The sequence below is a fragment of the Oncorhynchus clarkii genome, chromosome 12 (assembly GCF_045791955.1).
Source record: "Oncorhynchus clarkii lewisi isolate Uvic-CL-2024 chromosome 12, UVic_Ocla_1.0, whole genome shotgun sequence".
NCBI classification, from domain to species: domain Eukaryota; kingdom Metazoa; phylum Chordata; class Actinopteri; order Salmoniformes; family Salmonidae; genus Oncorhynchus; species Oncorhynchus clarkii.
In genome coordinates this window covers 74,834,558-74,849,433 of record NC_092158.1, presented here as the reverse complement: position 1 = coordinate 74,849,433, position 14,876 = coordinate 74,834,558, and the positions used below count along the sequence as shown (strand labels likewise).

General features: G+C 43.8%; 1 protein-coding gene across 4 annotated transcripts in view; it reads right to left on the bottom strand.

Moving 5' to 3' along the window:
* Positions 1-1,501: 1,501 nt before the first annotated feature.
* The window catches only part of LOC139421285 (cdc42-interacting protein 4 homolog), a 29,605-nt gene continuing 16,230 nt past the window's right edge, over positions 1,502-14,876 (bottom strand). Inside the window, exons 8-16 of one of the 4 annotated variants that reach the window (XM_071172014.1) lie at positions 14,525-14,671; positions 14,148-14,345; positions 12,134-12,304; positions 8,375-8,404; positions 7,423-7,532; positions 7,092-7,224; positions 3,549-3,658; positions 3,312-3,448; positions 1,502-3,213 (exon numbers count right to left, since the gene is read on the bottom strand). In XM_071172014.1, the coding sequence (XP_071028115.1) occupies positions 3,062-3,213; positions 3,312-3,448; positions 3,549-3,658; positions 7,092-7,224; positions 7,423-7,532; positions 8,375-8,404; positions 12,134-12,304; positions 14,148-14,345; positions 14,525-14,671 (1,188 nt within the window). In that variant the 3' untranslated portion in view covers positions 1,502-3,061. The remainder of the gene's footprint in view (positions 3,214-3,311; positions 3,449-3,548; positions 3,659-7,091; positions 7,225-7,422; positions 7,533-8,374; positions 8,405-12,133; positions 12,305-14,147; positions 14,346-14,524; positions 14,672-14,876) is intronic. The other 3 variants (XM_071172015.1, XM_071172016.1, XM_071172017.1) reach the window with 3 other exon arrangements.

Here is a 14,876-nt window from a genome sequence, read left to right as displayed (position 1 = left end):
ATGTAAATTATTGTTCATAATAATAAACAAGTTTAGGAAGGCTTAATACATTGTTTGAATACCCTGCTCAGAGAGAGCAGGATAGAGGACAAGGCTACTTGGATATCAGATCACAATAAATTATACACTACAGCAATAGTGCCATCTGCTGTGACTCTGCTATACACTCTAAAAATGAGGGATTCAACAAGGGTTATTGTAAGATCCTCAAAGTCCTTTGAAGAACCTCAGGGTCCTTGACACTGAAAATTGCCCCCAAATGTTTCTTCCAAGAACCCTATAGGAGGTGGGGTTATTTGAGGAACCTCAGTTGTTAGGGGTTCTTGCAGGAACCTAACTGCCCAACAGAAACATTTGGATTTTAATTTGAAAGGACAAGGGCAGTCACTTAACTGAAAAATGTAAAGATCTCTAAAGAAGGTAAGGTTTGTCCGCTGTATGATCTAAATTGATATTGTTTTATGATTATACCATTTATCTTTTTATATTTGTGCAAATCTTTCTAAAACAGAAAATGGACAATTCAATGGATATCAACTGACAGAGGCAATAATATGTAGCCAATAAGAATATGCTGAAGGCTAGCTGTATTGGGTGCAGATGACTGAACTGCTCACTTTTGTGTCTGCAGGAATACAGACAAGGAGACATGCAAAGGTATGTAAATTGGTATGCAGATCAAATTTGGCATCCTCCTCCCTTACCTCTTTAATGAATACCCCATAGGCCTCTACATTACGGACACGGTATGTGTATGAAAACCATTAAAACACGTTTTTTAAATTCACATTTACCACAAACCAATGTAAACCTGTCATTTGCATGTTTTGTTCATCTGTATAATTACTATTTTTGGGATTCACAAACTTCTCCCTCCCTACATAACAGGAACCCTGTTCGATCACCATACACTGAAAAATCATTCTGGCTATGGATACATCAACACATTAACCAGTGACTGAAAGGTTGCTGGATTAAATCCCCAAGCTGACAAGGTAAGAATCTGTCGTTCTGCCCCTGAACACTGTTCCTAGGTAGGCTGTCATTGGAAATAAGAATTTGTTCTTAACTGACTTGCCTAGTTAAACTAAGGTAATAACATTAACACGCGAGAGGACTTGGGGTTCTGCTGGGAGTTTACCTCATGTACATTTTTTTATTCTGCTTTGCCACGAACATCATAATAAACACTAATAACAATATTTTAGTTATGTGTATTATTAATAATAACAGGGGAGGGGGAAGGGGGGGGTAGTTAAAAAATGTACCCCAAAAGGTTCTTTGAGGATCTTATAGGGCTTCCCCCAGTTTCAATTTGAAGAACCCCTAAGGACACTCCAACAGCCTTTCCCTTTAAGAGTATGTACATGCACTTGACATTTCTAGACATTTCCTCATCTCATTCAAATGCATCTTATTTCTTGGGGACCAACTTGCTCGCTAATAAATAATACAACGGTCGGCTCTACGCCAGACAAACATGAATAAATGATACAACCACTTGAACTTTGAAATGTGTGTTACATTTATTAGTCTTAAAAACAGAAGACATTTGCATGTTAGGTATACACACACAATGCTTTCAACCAGAAAGGCACCTGGACATGCAAGTTTTTACGTTAGGAATATTCCGGCGTGGCTCAAAACTGGAGCGTCTATTAAACCCCAGAGAAAATGGACACATTCACCTCACGAAGATACACATCTGCTCTCAACTTCTCAATCTTTATTCATCAGGTTAAAAAGCTAATAAGACAATAGTGGTGTAGTGATAGCTAAAATATATTATTTTATAACATAAATATGATAGTCTTAACGTTGCACATATTCTGTCTGCAACAATTTATTGGTATCCATCTCGCCTCTGGATACAGACAGTCCACCGTGTTTGCAGGGAAAAGTACAAACGGGAGTCAACTCCTATGATATAAACCAAAACATGCCTTAAACTTTAACTCTTTTAAATGTAGCAACATACACATACTTAATAAATTATATTCTCAATACAAACAATTCATTATTTACCATTCAGAATCGAGAGCTATTAAAGAGCTCTCGTATAGGCCATTTATGTCGATGGCTTGAAACTGAGCTGCAGTGAAGATACGGCTGTGATTGTCTGAAACATTTCTTTATTGCCATCAGTATGTGTCAGTCTTTGGCCTTGTGGGGGGCTAATCTATTTATACATCAGAGCACAAGGAAATAAAGTCACGCTAACTGGTGAGTATATCTGATCTGAATAGTGGCTGTGTCAACAGGGCTTTCCTACTGAAATGCAGTGCTCATAGACCTGTGTTGAGACACTTCCTTTCTCTGAGCAAATGTTCTTTGTCCAAAAACGCTGTGTGCAAATATGAAGAAGAGCAAGAATGTGATCAGTTTACATTCTGGCTGCATGGGAGTGAGAGAGAGAGAGAGCAGGTTATGCTTAATAATGTGTCAGATAAACGTCCTCTTAATCCTGGCTCCTGTTCAGTAGGGCACACTGTAGCACTGTGTTCTCATTGGACAAGTTCAGTACCTCTGTTTGACCCGGTTTCAAAATGTTTATCCTTACTGAAAACGACCCTGATGTCAAATGTTCCAGTACAGCACTTCTAATCCTCCTCTCACTGTGAAAAGGAGAAGCCTTCCCACAGTGAGGTGAGGGCATATGGACATGTTGGTTGGTGCCGCATTCTAATCTATATCATCAGTCCTGCTATGATATCCACTACTAAACCACAACCGCACTGTGATAATATCAAGGAGAACTACAATGAAAATGTGGTAAGTACAGTGACCTGGTACAGACATGCAAGCCAGGAGGAGCCAAAAGCACAATTGACTGCATCTTCTCTGGCCAGCAGGGGAAAGAAATCATGGGTGCGCATCTCCGTGAGGAAATCAAAGCGACTCGATTGGCCCTAGTAGTCTCCTTACCCATATGGTCCTGCCCACAGTGCTTTGTTTCTCTTTCTGATTGGTCCCATGAGAGAGCTGCCACAGTATTTTGGAATCATCATCAGCGATGACTGGCCGTTCCCTCAGGCCTCGTGTGGGTGGGATGGGTGTCGGGTCACTTGCTGAGGCTGATGCTGACGTAGGATGTTGGGATGTAGCCCTCATTCCCGTTGGCCCTGCGGACCCTGGTCCAGCCGTCACCTTTATCCTCCTCCACTACAGACAACACCTCCCCCTCCTGCATGGTGATGGTCCCCTCGCTGGCACCTAGCAGGGACATGACAGCATGTTACACTATCGCCACGTACAAGTGTGTTATAATAGTGTTGAGTACATTGGTGTCATTGTGACCCATCCACACCTACCTGGGAAGTTGTACATGGCTGTACATTGGCCGATGGGAGCGACAAGCTCCTCCTCCTCCTCAAAGTCGTCGTCAAACTCGGCGTAGATGGCCTGAGAGGGATCTGGGGCGCCTTCTTCAGAGTGGGTTCCGTCAGGGCTGGAGGGAGAAACACATATGCTTAATAATAAATATAGATATATGACTACAGTACATTCACTGACAGCCATGAGTGAAGTCTCAGCGTCTGGTTTCTAACCTGTATGGTTCGTTGTTGTTGGAGTGAGACCTGTAGCTCAACGCATCCTCTGGTAACGTATCTCTCCTGAGCATCGAGTCCCCTCGCCTTCCTGCCTCTGTCAACCATGACTGCGAAACAAAGCACAGAGGAAATATACCATTGTTTCCTATAGATTGTGCTCGTGAGAGATTGGGAGTGAGACCAAGTCAAAGAGAGGAACGGGTTGTATATTAAAATCAGGAAAACATGAGGTCTGTGTTTACAAATAACTACAGTGCCTTGCGAAAGTATTCGGCCCCCTTGAACTTTGCAACCTTTTGCCACATTTCAGGCTTCAAACATAAAGATATAAAACTGTATTTTTTGTGAAGAATCAACAACAAGTGGGACACAATCATGAAGTGGAACAACATTTATTGGATATTTCAAACTTTTTTAACAAATCAAAAACTGAAAAATTGGGCGTGCAAAATTATTCAGCCCCCTTAAGTTAATACTTTGTAGCGCCACCTTTTGCTGCGATTACAGCTGTCGCTTGGGGTATGTCTCTATCAGTTTTGCACATCGAGAGACTGAAATGTTTTCCCATGCCTCCTTGCAAAACAGCTTGAGCTCAGTGAGGTTGGATGGAGAGCATTTGTGAACAGCAGTTTTCAGTTCTTTCCACAGATTCTCGATTGGATTCAGGTCTGGACTTTGACTTGGCCATTCTAACACCTGGATATGTTTATTTTTGAACCATTCCATTGTAGATTTTGCTTTATGTTTTGGATCATTGTCTTGTTGGAAGACAAATCTCCGTTCCAGTCTCAGGTCTTTTGCAGACTCCATCAGGTTTTCTTCCAGAATGGTCCTGTATTTGGCTCCATCCATCTTCCCATCAATTTTAACCATCTTCCCTGTCCCTGCGGAAGAAAAGCAGGCCCAAACCATGATGCTGCCACCACCATGTTTGACAGTGGGGATGGTGTGTTCAGCTGTGTTGCTTTTACGCCAAACATAACGTTTTGCATTGTTGTCAAAAAGTTCAATTTTGGGTTCATCTGACCAGAGCACCTTCTTCAACATGTTTGGTGTGTCTCCCAGGTGGCTTGTGGCAAACTTTAAACAACACTTTTTATGGATATCTTTAAGAAATGGCTTTCTTCTTGCCACTCTTCCATAAAGGCCAGATTTGTGCAATATACGACTGATTGTTGTCCTATGGACAGAGTCTCCCACCTCAGCTGTAGATCTCTGCAGTTCATCCAGAGTGATCATGGGCCTCTTGGCTGCATCTCTGATCAGTCTTCTCCTTGTATGAGCTGAAAGTTTAGAGGAACGGCCAGGTCTTGGTAGATTTGCAGTGGTCTGATACTCCTTCCATTTCAATATTATCGCTTGCACAGTGCTCCTTGGGATGTTTAAAGCTTGGGAAATCTTTTTGTATCCAAATCCGGCTTTAAACTTCTTCACAACAGTATCTCGGACCTGCCTGGTGTGTTCCTTGTTCTTCATGATGCTCTCTGCGCTTTTAACGGACCTCTGAGACTATCACAGTGCAGGTGCATTTATACGGAGACTTGATTACACACAGGTGGATTGTATTTATCATCATTAGTCATTTAGGTCAACATTGGATCATTCAGAGATCCTCACTGAACTTCTGGAGAGAGTTTGCTGCACTGAAAGTAAAGGGGCTGAATAATTTTGCACGCCCAATTTTTCAGTTTTTGATTTGTTAAAAAAGTTTGAAATATCCAATAAATGTCGTTCCACTTCATGATTGTGTCCCACTTGTTGTTGATTCTTCACAAAAAAATACAGTTTTATATCTTTATGTTTGAAGCCTGAAATGTGGCAAAAGGTCGCAAAGTTCAAGGGGGCCGAATACTTTCGCAAGGCACTGTATGTGAAGAGGTAACAAGCAATACAGTTGAAGTTGGAAGTTTACATACACCTTAGCCAAATACATTTAAACTCAGTTTTTCACAATTCCTGACATTTAATCAGAGTAAAAATTCCCTGTCTTAGGTCAGTTAGGAGCACAACTTTATTTTAAGAATGTGAAATGTCAGAATAATAGTAGAGAATGATTTATTTCAGCTTTTATTTATTTCATCACATTCCCAGTGGGTCAGAAGTTTACATACACTCAATTAGTAGTTGGTAGCATTGCCTTTAAAATTGTTTAACTTGGGTCAAAAGTTTTGGGTAGCCTTCCACAAGCTTCCCACAATAAGTTGGGTGAATTTTGGCCCATTCCTCCTGGTAACCGAGTCAGGTTTGTAGGCCTCCTTGCTCACACATGCTTTTTCAGTTCTGCCCACACATTTTCTATGGGGTTGAGGTCAGGGATTTGTGATGGTCACTCCAATACCTTGACTTTGTTGTCCTTAAGCCATTGTGCCACAACATTGGAAGTATGCCTGGGGTCATTGTCCATTTGGAAGACCCATTTGCAACCAAGCTTTAACTTCCTGACTGCTGTCTTGAGATGTTTCTTCAATAAATCCACATCATTTTCCCTCCTCATGATGCCATCTATTTTGTGAAGTGCACCAGTCCCTCCTGCAGCAAAGCACCCCCACAACACAATGGTTGGGATGGTGTTCTTCGGCTTGCAAGCCTCCATCTTTTTCCTCCAAACATAACGATGGTCATTATGGCCAAACAGTTCTATTTTTGTTTCATCAGACCAGAGGACATTTCTCCATAAATTACAATCTTTGTCCCCATGTGCAGTTTCAAACCGTAGTCTGGCTTTTTTATGGCGGTTTTGGAGCAGTGGATTCTTCCTTGCTGAGCGACCTTTCAGGTTACGTCAATATAGGACATGTTTTATTGTGGATATAGATACTTTTGTACCGGTTTCCTCCAGCATCTTCACAAGGTCCTTTGCTGTTGTTCTGGGATTGATTTGCACCTTTCACACCAAAGTACGTTCATCCCTAGGAGACAGAACGCGTCTCCTTCCTAAGAGGTATGACGGCTGCTTGGTCCCATGGTGTTTATACTTGAGTACTATTGTTTGTACAGATGAATGTACCTTCAGGCGCATGCTCCCAAGGATGAAAAAGACTTGTGGTCTACAAAACAAATTCTGAGGTCTTGGCTGATTTCTTTAGATTTTCCCATGATGTCAAGCAAAGAGGCACTGAGTTTGAAGGTAGGCCATGAAATACATCCACAGGAACACCTCCAATTGACTCAAATGATGTCAATTAGCCTATCAGAAGCTTCTAAAGCCATGATATAATTTTCCGGAATTTTCCAAGCAGTTTAAAAGGCACAGTCAACTTAGTGTATGTAAACTTCTATTATTATTATTATTATTATTATGTGAAATAATTTGTGTGTAAACAATTTTTGGCAAAAATGTTTGTGTCATGCACAAAGTAGATGTCCTACCCAACTTGCAAAAACTATAGTTTGAAATTTGTGGAGTGGTTGAAAAAAATAGTTTAATGACTCCAACCTAAGTGTATGTAAACTTCAGACTTCAACTGTATGTATTCTAGCTTGCATATGGGAACATAACATGCAGTACATGACTGTGGCCAGTAGAGGGGAGTCCATTACCTCATACTTGCTGAGCTCTAATCTCAGTCTCTCCATGTTCTGGGCTGTCTGGTTGATCTGGGGAGACAGGCTGGCAGGGTCTCCCATCTGGGGGTTCTTCTCATACACATCCTTCATCTTCTCCAGGGCCTCACTGGAGAGACACACAGAGACAGAGCAACGGAGAGGGAAAGAGAGAGGAGATGAGAGGTGGATTGATTCTCTGTGGAAATGCATCCCCTGTGGAGTGCAGTAATTGGTAAACACACACACCACACACACACTGTTGGGAGAAGTTGTCAGCAGTCACAGAGATGGTTGTCAAAGCAGTCAATCAAACTCCCCCACACACCTCTGGTCCACTTCTTTCTGCAACTCCTTGCCAATGTCATCTAGTTTCTGTTGTAACCTCTTCCTGCGCTGCTCGGGGGGGAGATGGCCAAAGTCCTCTGTCACCGTGGGCTGAGAAAACACACAGGGAGGAACAGTCACTTTAACACGGACGCAAGCACACACACACATTCTCCATCACCACGGCACGTGGTAGGAGAGGAACACACCCCGCCACCCACAACCACCTCTAGAGAAAACGCCGGTCTGTGGTTATGGTTCAGCTCAAGGGAAATGGTTGATGACAAAAAAAACATATTTAACCTCTAGTAATGACATTGTTCACTCTAAAGCAAAAACTAACAGATATGCTTCGTTTTTACAGTGAGCTGAACCCAAGACCACCACCATTATCACCCATATAATCATTCCCAATACCATTCCATTGGCAGCACACCCACCCAAATAAGAACCTGTTTTTAGGAACTCTTCCCATTGGGTTTTATAGTGAACGTTTAAAGGAACGAGGTTATCAGTGACAGACCAGTAAAACAATGGAGGTAAACTGAAGCCAATATAAAATCGGTCAAATTATACAAATTAGATAATGTTGCCCCATTGCTGAAGTGACTTGAGTTAAGTGTTGTTACAGCCCTAATCCACCAGGTGGCCACCTCTTCAACTCTAACTCCAAACAGAAAGACAGACAGGCCATGTTTTCAGCCCTCTGCTTTGCATGCAATGTTGAATTTGAATCTGGCTGTGTTCCAGTTCATGTGCTAGCAGCTAAACTAGAGCGTGAACATTCCAGCATTGATTTAAGAAGGTAAACAAGAAGACTTTAGTGTGACGTTTGAGACCAAGATGCTTGTCCAATTGTACTGATGGAGAGGTGGTCATGTGTGAGATTCCCCATCAATGTGAGAGGCTGAGACACCCTTTAACACCCCACACAGACACCACTCTAGTATTACCATTACTATGATCCTCTCTGGAGTGAGCCTCTGAGGGAGAAAGAAATAGACAGACAATGTGTGTGTGAGAGAAAGAACTGGGTGGTTCGAACCCTGAATGTTACTTGGCTGAAAGCTGTGGTATATCAGACCGTATACCATGGGTATGACAAATTTTATTTTTACTGCTCTAATTACATTGGTAACCAGTTTATAATAGAAATAAGGCACCTCGGGTGTTTGTGGTATATGGCCAATATACCACAGCTAAGGGCTATATCCAGGCACTCCACGTTGTGTCGCGCATAAGAACAGCCCTTAGCCGTGGCATATTGGCCATAGACCACACCCTCTCTTGCTTAAATATACAGTCAATAGTGGCCAATAGTGTTGAGAATGACACAAATCTACATTTTCACAAAGTCCGCTACCTCAGTTTATATGATGGCAATTTGCATATACTCCAGAATGTTATGAAGAGTGATCAGATGAATTGCAATTAATTGCAAAGGCCCTCTTTGCCATGCAAATGAACTGAATCCCAAGAAACATTTCCACTGCATTTCAGCCCTGCCACAAAAGGACCAGCTGACATCATGTCAGTGATTCTCTCGTTATCACAGGTTTGAGTGTTGATGAGGACAAGGCTGGAGATCACTCTGTCATGCTGATTGAGTTCGAATAACAGACTGGAAGCTTCAAAAGGAGGGTGGTGCTTGGAATCATTGTTCTTCCTCTGTCAACCATGGTTACCTGCAAGGAAACAAGTGCCGTCATCATTGCTTTGCACAAAAAGGGCTTCAAAGGCAAGGATATTGCTGCCAGTAAGATTCACCTAAATCAACCATTTATCAGATCATCAAACTTCAAGAAGAGCGGTTTAATTGTTGTGAAGAAGGCTTCAGGGTGCCCAAGAAAGTCCAGCAAGGGCCAGGACCGTCTCCTAAAGTTGACTCAGCTGCAGGATCGGGGCACAACCAGTACAGAGATTGCTCAGGAATGGCAGCAGGCAGGTGTGAAGACAAGGTGAGCGCTACCATCAGTCCTGTGTCATGTCAACAGTAAAGCATCCTGAGACCATTCATGTGTGGGGTTGCCTCTCAGCCAAGGGAGTTGCCTAAAAACACAGCCATGAATAAAGAATGGCACCAACACATCCTCCGAGAGCAACTTCTCCCAACCATCCAGGAACAGTTTGGTGACGAACAATGCCTTTTCCAGCATGATGGGTCACCTTGCCATAAGGCAAAAGTGATAACTAAGTGGCTCGGGGAACAAAACATTGATATTTTGGGTCCATGGCCAGGAAACTCCCCACACCTTAATCCAAATCAAATTTTATTTGTCACATACACGTGGTTAGCAGATGTTAATGCGAGTGTAGCGAAATGTTGTGCTTCTAGTTCCGATCATGCAGTCGGAACTAATCCCATTGAGAACTTGTGGTCAATCCTCAAGAGGTGGGTGGACAAACAAAACCCCACAAATTCTGACAAACTCCAAGCATTGATTATGCAAGAATGGGCTGCCATCAGGATGTGGCCCAGAAGTTAATTGACAGCATGCCTGGGCGGATTGCAGAGGTCTTGAAAAAGAAGGTTCAACACTGCAAATATTGACTCTTTGCATCAACTTCACGTGACTGTCAATAAAAGCCTTTGACACGTATGAAATGCTTGTAATTATAGTTCAGTATTCCATAGTAACATCAAAACAAAAAATATCTAAAGACACTGAAGCAGCAAACTTTGTGGAAATTAATATTTGTGTCATTCTCAAAACATTTGGCTATGACTGTATATACAAAGTGCATTCGGAAAGTATTCAGACCCCTCAACCTTTTCCACATTTTGTCATGTTACAGCCTTAATCTAAAATGTATTAAATAAAAAAAAATCCTCATCAATCTACACATAACACATCATAATGACAAAGCAAAAACAGATTTAGACATTTGCAAAAATGTTTACATAAGTATTCAGATCCTTTGCTATGAGACTCTAAATTAATATTAGTTGATTGGAGTCAACTTGTTGTAAATTCAATTGATTGGACATGATATGGAAAGGCACACACCTGTCTACATAAGGTCCCACAGTTGACAGCGCATGTCAGAGAAAAAAAAAACAAGCCATGAGGTCGAAGGATTTGTTCGTAGATGTCAAGGAACAGATCTGGGGAAGGGTACCAAAACATTTCTTCAGCATTGAAGGTCCCCAAGAGCAAAGTGGCCTCCATCATTCTTAAATGGAAGAAGTTTAGAACCACCAACACTCTTCCTAGAGCTGGCTGCCAAACTGAGCAATCGAGGGAGAAGTGCCTTGGTCAGTGACCAAGAACCAGACTGTCACTGACAGAGCTCGGGAGTTCCTCTGTGGAGATGGGAGAATCTTCTCGAAGGAGAACCATCTCTGCAGCACTCCACCAATCAGGCCTTTATGGTAGAGTGGCCAGACGGAAGCCAATCCTCAGTAAAATGTACATGACAGCCCAAAGGCACTTAAAGGAATCTCAGACCATGAGAAACCAGATTCTCTGGTTTGATGAAAACAAGATTTAACCTCTTTGGCCTGAATGCAAAGCGTCACGTCTGGAGGATATCTGGCACCATCCCTACGGTGAAGCATGGTGGTGGCAGCATCATGCTGTGGGGATGTTTTTCAGTGGCAGGGACTGTGAGACTAGTCAGGATCGAGGGAAAGATGAATGGAGCAAAGTACAGAGAGAGCATTGATAAAAACCGGCTCCGGAGCGCTCAGTATCTCAGACTGGGGCACAGGTTCACCTTCCAACAGGACAAAGACCCTAAGCACACAGACAAGACAACGCAGGAGTGGCTTCAGGACAAGTCTCTGAATGTCCTTGAGTGGCCTAGCCAGAGCCCAGACTTGAACTTCTCTGGAGGCCTGAAAATAGATGTGCAGCAACAGTCCCGGTCCAACCTGACAGAGCTTGAGAGAATCTTCAGAGAAGAATGGGAGAAATTCCCTAAATACAGGTGTGCTTCCCTAAATACAGGTGTGCCAAGCTTGTAGCTTCATACCCAAGAAGACTTGAGGCTGTAGTTGCTGCCAAAGGTGCTTCAACAAAGTACTGAGTGAAGGGTCTGAATACTTATGTAAATGTAAACATTTGCAAACATTTGGGTGTAGATTGAGGAAAAAAAACTAAACAACGTAATTCATTTTAGAATAAGGCTGTAACATAACAAAATGTGGAAAAAGTGAAGGGGTCTGAATACTTTCTGAATGCACTGTATATTCAGAGTATAAAAAACATGAAGGACATCTGCTCTAAGCTTAAATACAGATTTTAAAGCCTTGATACAATTGAGACATGGATTGTGTATGTGTGCCATTCAGAGGGTGAATGGGCAAGACAAAAGATTGAAGTGCCTTTGAACAGGGTATGGTAGTAGGTGCCAGGCACACTGGTTTGTGTCAAGAACTGCAACAGTTTCCTGTGTGTATCAAGAATGGTCCACCACCCAAAGGACAACTGTGGGAAACACTGGAGTCAACATGGACCAGCAACTCAATATTAGAAAGGTGTTCTTAATGTTTGGTATATTCAGTGTATGACACCTTCAAAGATTCTGTCTTTCCACTCTGAAAGGTCAACACCTGAAACCTGAAACATTTTGCTCAATAATTTAGACGGTTTTGATTGGACATATTCAGTCATTTCCTGGAACAATAAGAAAGAACAGGTTGATCCACCAAACAGGTTAACAGAGGCCTTTGCGAGGAGACGTTGTGGCCCCTGACCCTGATGACTCACCATTCGCCCGAGGGTCCGGAAGGAGGATATTCTGGGTTTGACTGTCTTATTGATCTCCTTCAAACAGTACGACAATGGGTCCCGGCCGAACTTGGGGGAGGGGGGTCCGTTAGCGGGTGAGGAGGCGGGGGGCGTGGACAAGGGGGTGAGTGAGGAGGGGGAGGGAGAGAGCTGGGGCGGGGTGAAGCACAGACACCCGGGGAGAGGGTGGCATGGAGGGAGAGAGGGAGGGGAGGACAAAAACAAAACAGATGATAAGGGAAAGAGAGAGACACCATCAACACCTTAAGCACACCACACAGAGAAGACAACATTGCAGCAGTTACCCCTGCAGAAGCCCACAGCCACCGGATCATTCACATAGCGCCACAACAGCCGCACTACAGCCCCAACAGCAGCAATGCAACAACAACAAAACACAAGCCACAATGAAGGGTAGAGTAGAGTGAGCCTACGTGAGGACAAGGTTGACAGATTGGAGCGGACCAACGGGAGGTTCCATTGGTTAACCGCAATCTGGACACAGATACATAGGTAGACTGAACTGGGTACAAAGTACACCCTATAGGTCTGGGCCTGGTATACATGCTTGTAACACGGGTAATAAGAAACATGGCAGGTCTCTATGCTGGTGGGAACTACTGAACGTTGGCATGATGGTGTAACCAAGTGAGGAGCAGTGAGGGAGAATATAGTCAACTCTACAGGCTGGTTTCTCAGTCACAGATCAGCCTAGACCTACAGGAGTCCTGGACTAAAAAACACTAACTAGGAGCTGTTTGAGTCAGTGTTGTGCAGTGGGGAGTGGCTCAATATGAAAGTTAACTCTGATCATTACTGAACCACCTCTTTGGGGAGAGCAGGAGCGATGACACAGAGCGGTGCATCACATAGACAGGACGGGAGGTAGGACGGAGGTAGGACGGGAGGTAGGCTGGGTGTATTAGAGGAACAGGATTGGACAGCAGTCAGCAGGGTAAGCCAATCAGACATGCAGCAGGAGGAAAGTGCCTGAAGAGACAGGAGGGAGGAGAGAGAGAGATACAGCAGTGGGTAGAGGCCGGCCATGATGTAGGTTAGCTAGGTGTTGGGTTGCTGTACTCTCAACATTCATGTCTAGTTTATTTTTTGTCATTTCAGAGTGGCTCAGGAGGCCTGTTTAAGGGACATCCAATATATTCTAGATCTAGACGGCCTCTAGTGGCCTCTATGATCTCCAATGATGGTGTAGAGAGAACACAGCAAAAATGAGTTCACCTGGAACTAGTCATCCCTCCCTGTCCCAGTATCATACCTGATGGTTGGCATTTCCCAAAGGTGTCATTGTGGTGGTTTGACTGTTAATGTTATAGTCTAGGCCAGTATAATACAGTATAATAGCAGTGTGTTTGTAGCGGAAAAGTCAATGTGTTTGTGCCTGTCTGTGCTGATGAAAGCACAAGCTCTGCAGATCGCTGCCTGCCAGTAGAGTTGACCTATTGGAAACCAGTCAGTCAGTCACACGTTGCAGAAAGTCAGAGGGGCATATTCACAGACAGGCCAGGGACACAGCCATGCACATACCAGTTCTAGAAAGGTGTGTGTGTGTGTGTGTGTGTGTGTGTGTGTGTGTGTGTTAGAGAGGGGGCCATGCAGTATGTACATGCAGAGCTCTGGGAACAGGAAAGATTGTGTGTGAGACCACAGCTTCAGGACCATAGTGAGAGGGAATGTCCCTCTAGGGACCACCAGATGCTGTCTCCCTGATTCAGCCCCTCTGCCTCAACACTGACACACACTGCTCATGGTTTATCTACCTGTACCTTGGAGCACTGATCATTTCAAACACTAAGAAATCCACTCAGGGGACTAGTCATTCATAGGAGGGAAACAAACTGATTAGGGTATGAATTGTAGATTAGGATAATAATGTCTATTCCTAATTCAGAAAGTCACTCAGCTAGTCAGAACTGAGTCATGGGAGTGGGATGTACACTTGTCATTGTGAGGAGGAGTGGTGGTACTATCAGCCTACCTTACTCTTCTTGCTGAACAGCCAGAACGGTTTGCTCCTGTTCTTGCCCAGCAGCTCCAGGGGGCCTTTGGGTGTACCGAGGGTGCCCAGGCTGCTGTCTGAGGAGGCACGGTTGATGCCCTGACTGTAGTCCTCAAAGTCCAGGTCCCCAGGACGCTCAAAGCCTGACTTGTACTGCTCTATAAGAGCTATGGAGTCCTGCAGGGACAGTAGGTTGGATTATGACAGTGAAACACAGACCAACCAAACCAAAATGTTTCAAAGCATGCGTGTTTCATACCCATTTCCCTCACATTCTTTTGAACTTCATTGGACCGCATGTATCTACGTACGTTACGTTTATTTTGTATACATGCAGAACAGTACAGCCGACTCACATTCCTCTCGTTGACATTAGTGCCCGCTTTGGTGACGCCCTCCAGACACTTCCCGATAATGGGCATCACGTGCCTCTCCGTGTCTGAGAACAAGACGTAGCCCTGCGCCAGCTTCCTCACCCGCCTCTCATCCATGTCCTGGAGTTTCTATAGGGAGAGGAGGCACATACGGGACATCACTCAATCAGATCTGCCATGTCTTGGTGCCTGATTAAAGAATAACAACCTGCAGGCAGTCACTGATTCCGAGGTGCTAGAGGAGCTCCTGAGACTTGACCCCAAAAAAACATCTGGGTCAGTCAATTTAGACCCTTTCTTCTTCAAGGTCGCTGCCCCTATCGTCGCCAAGCCT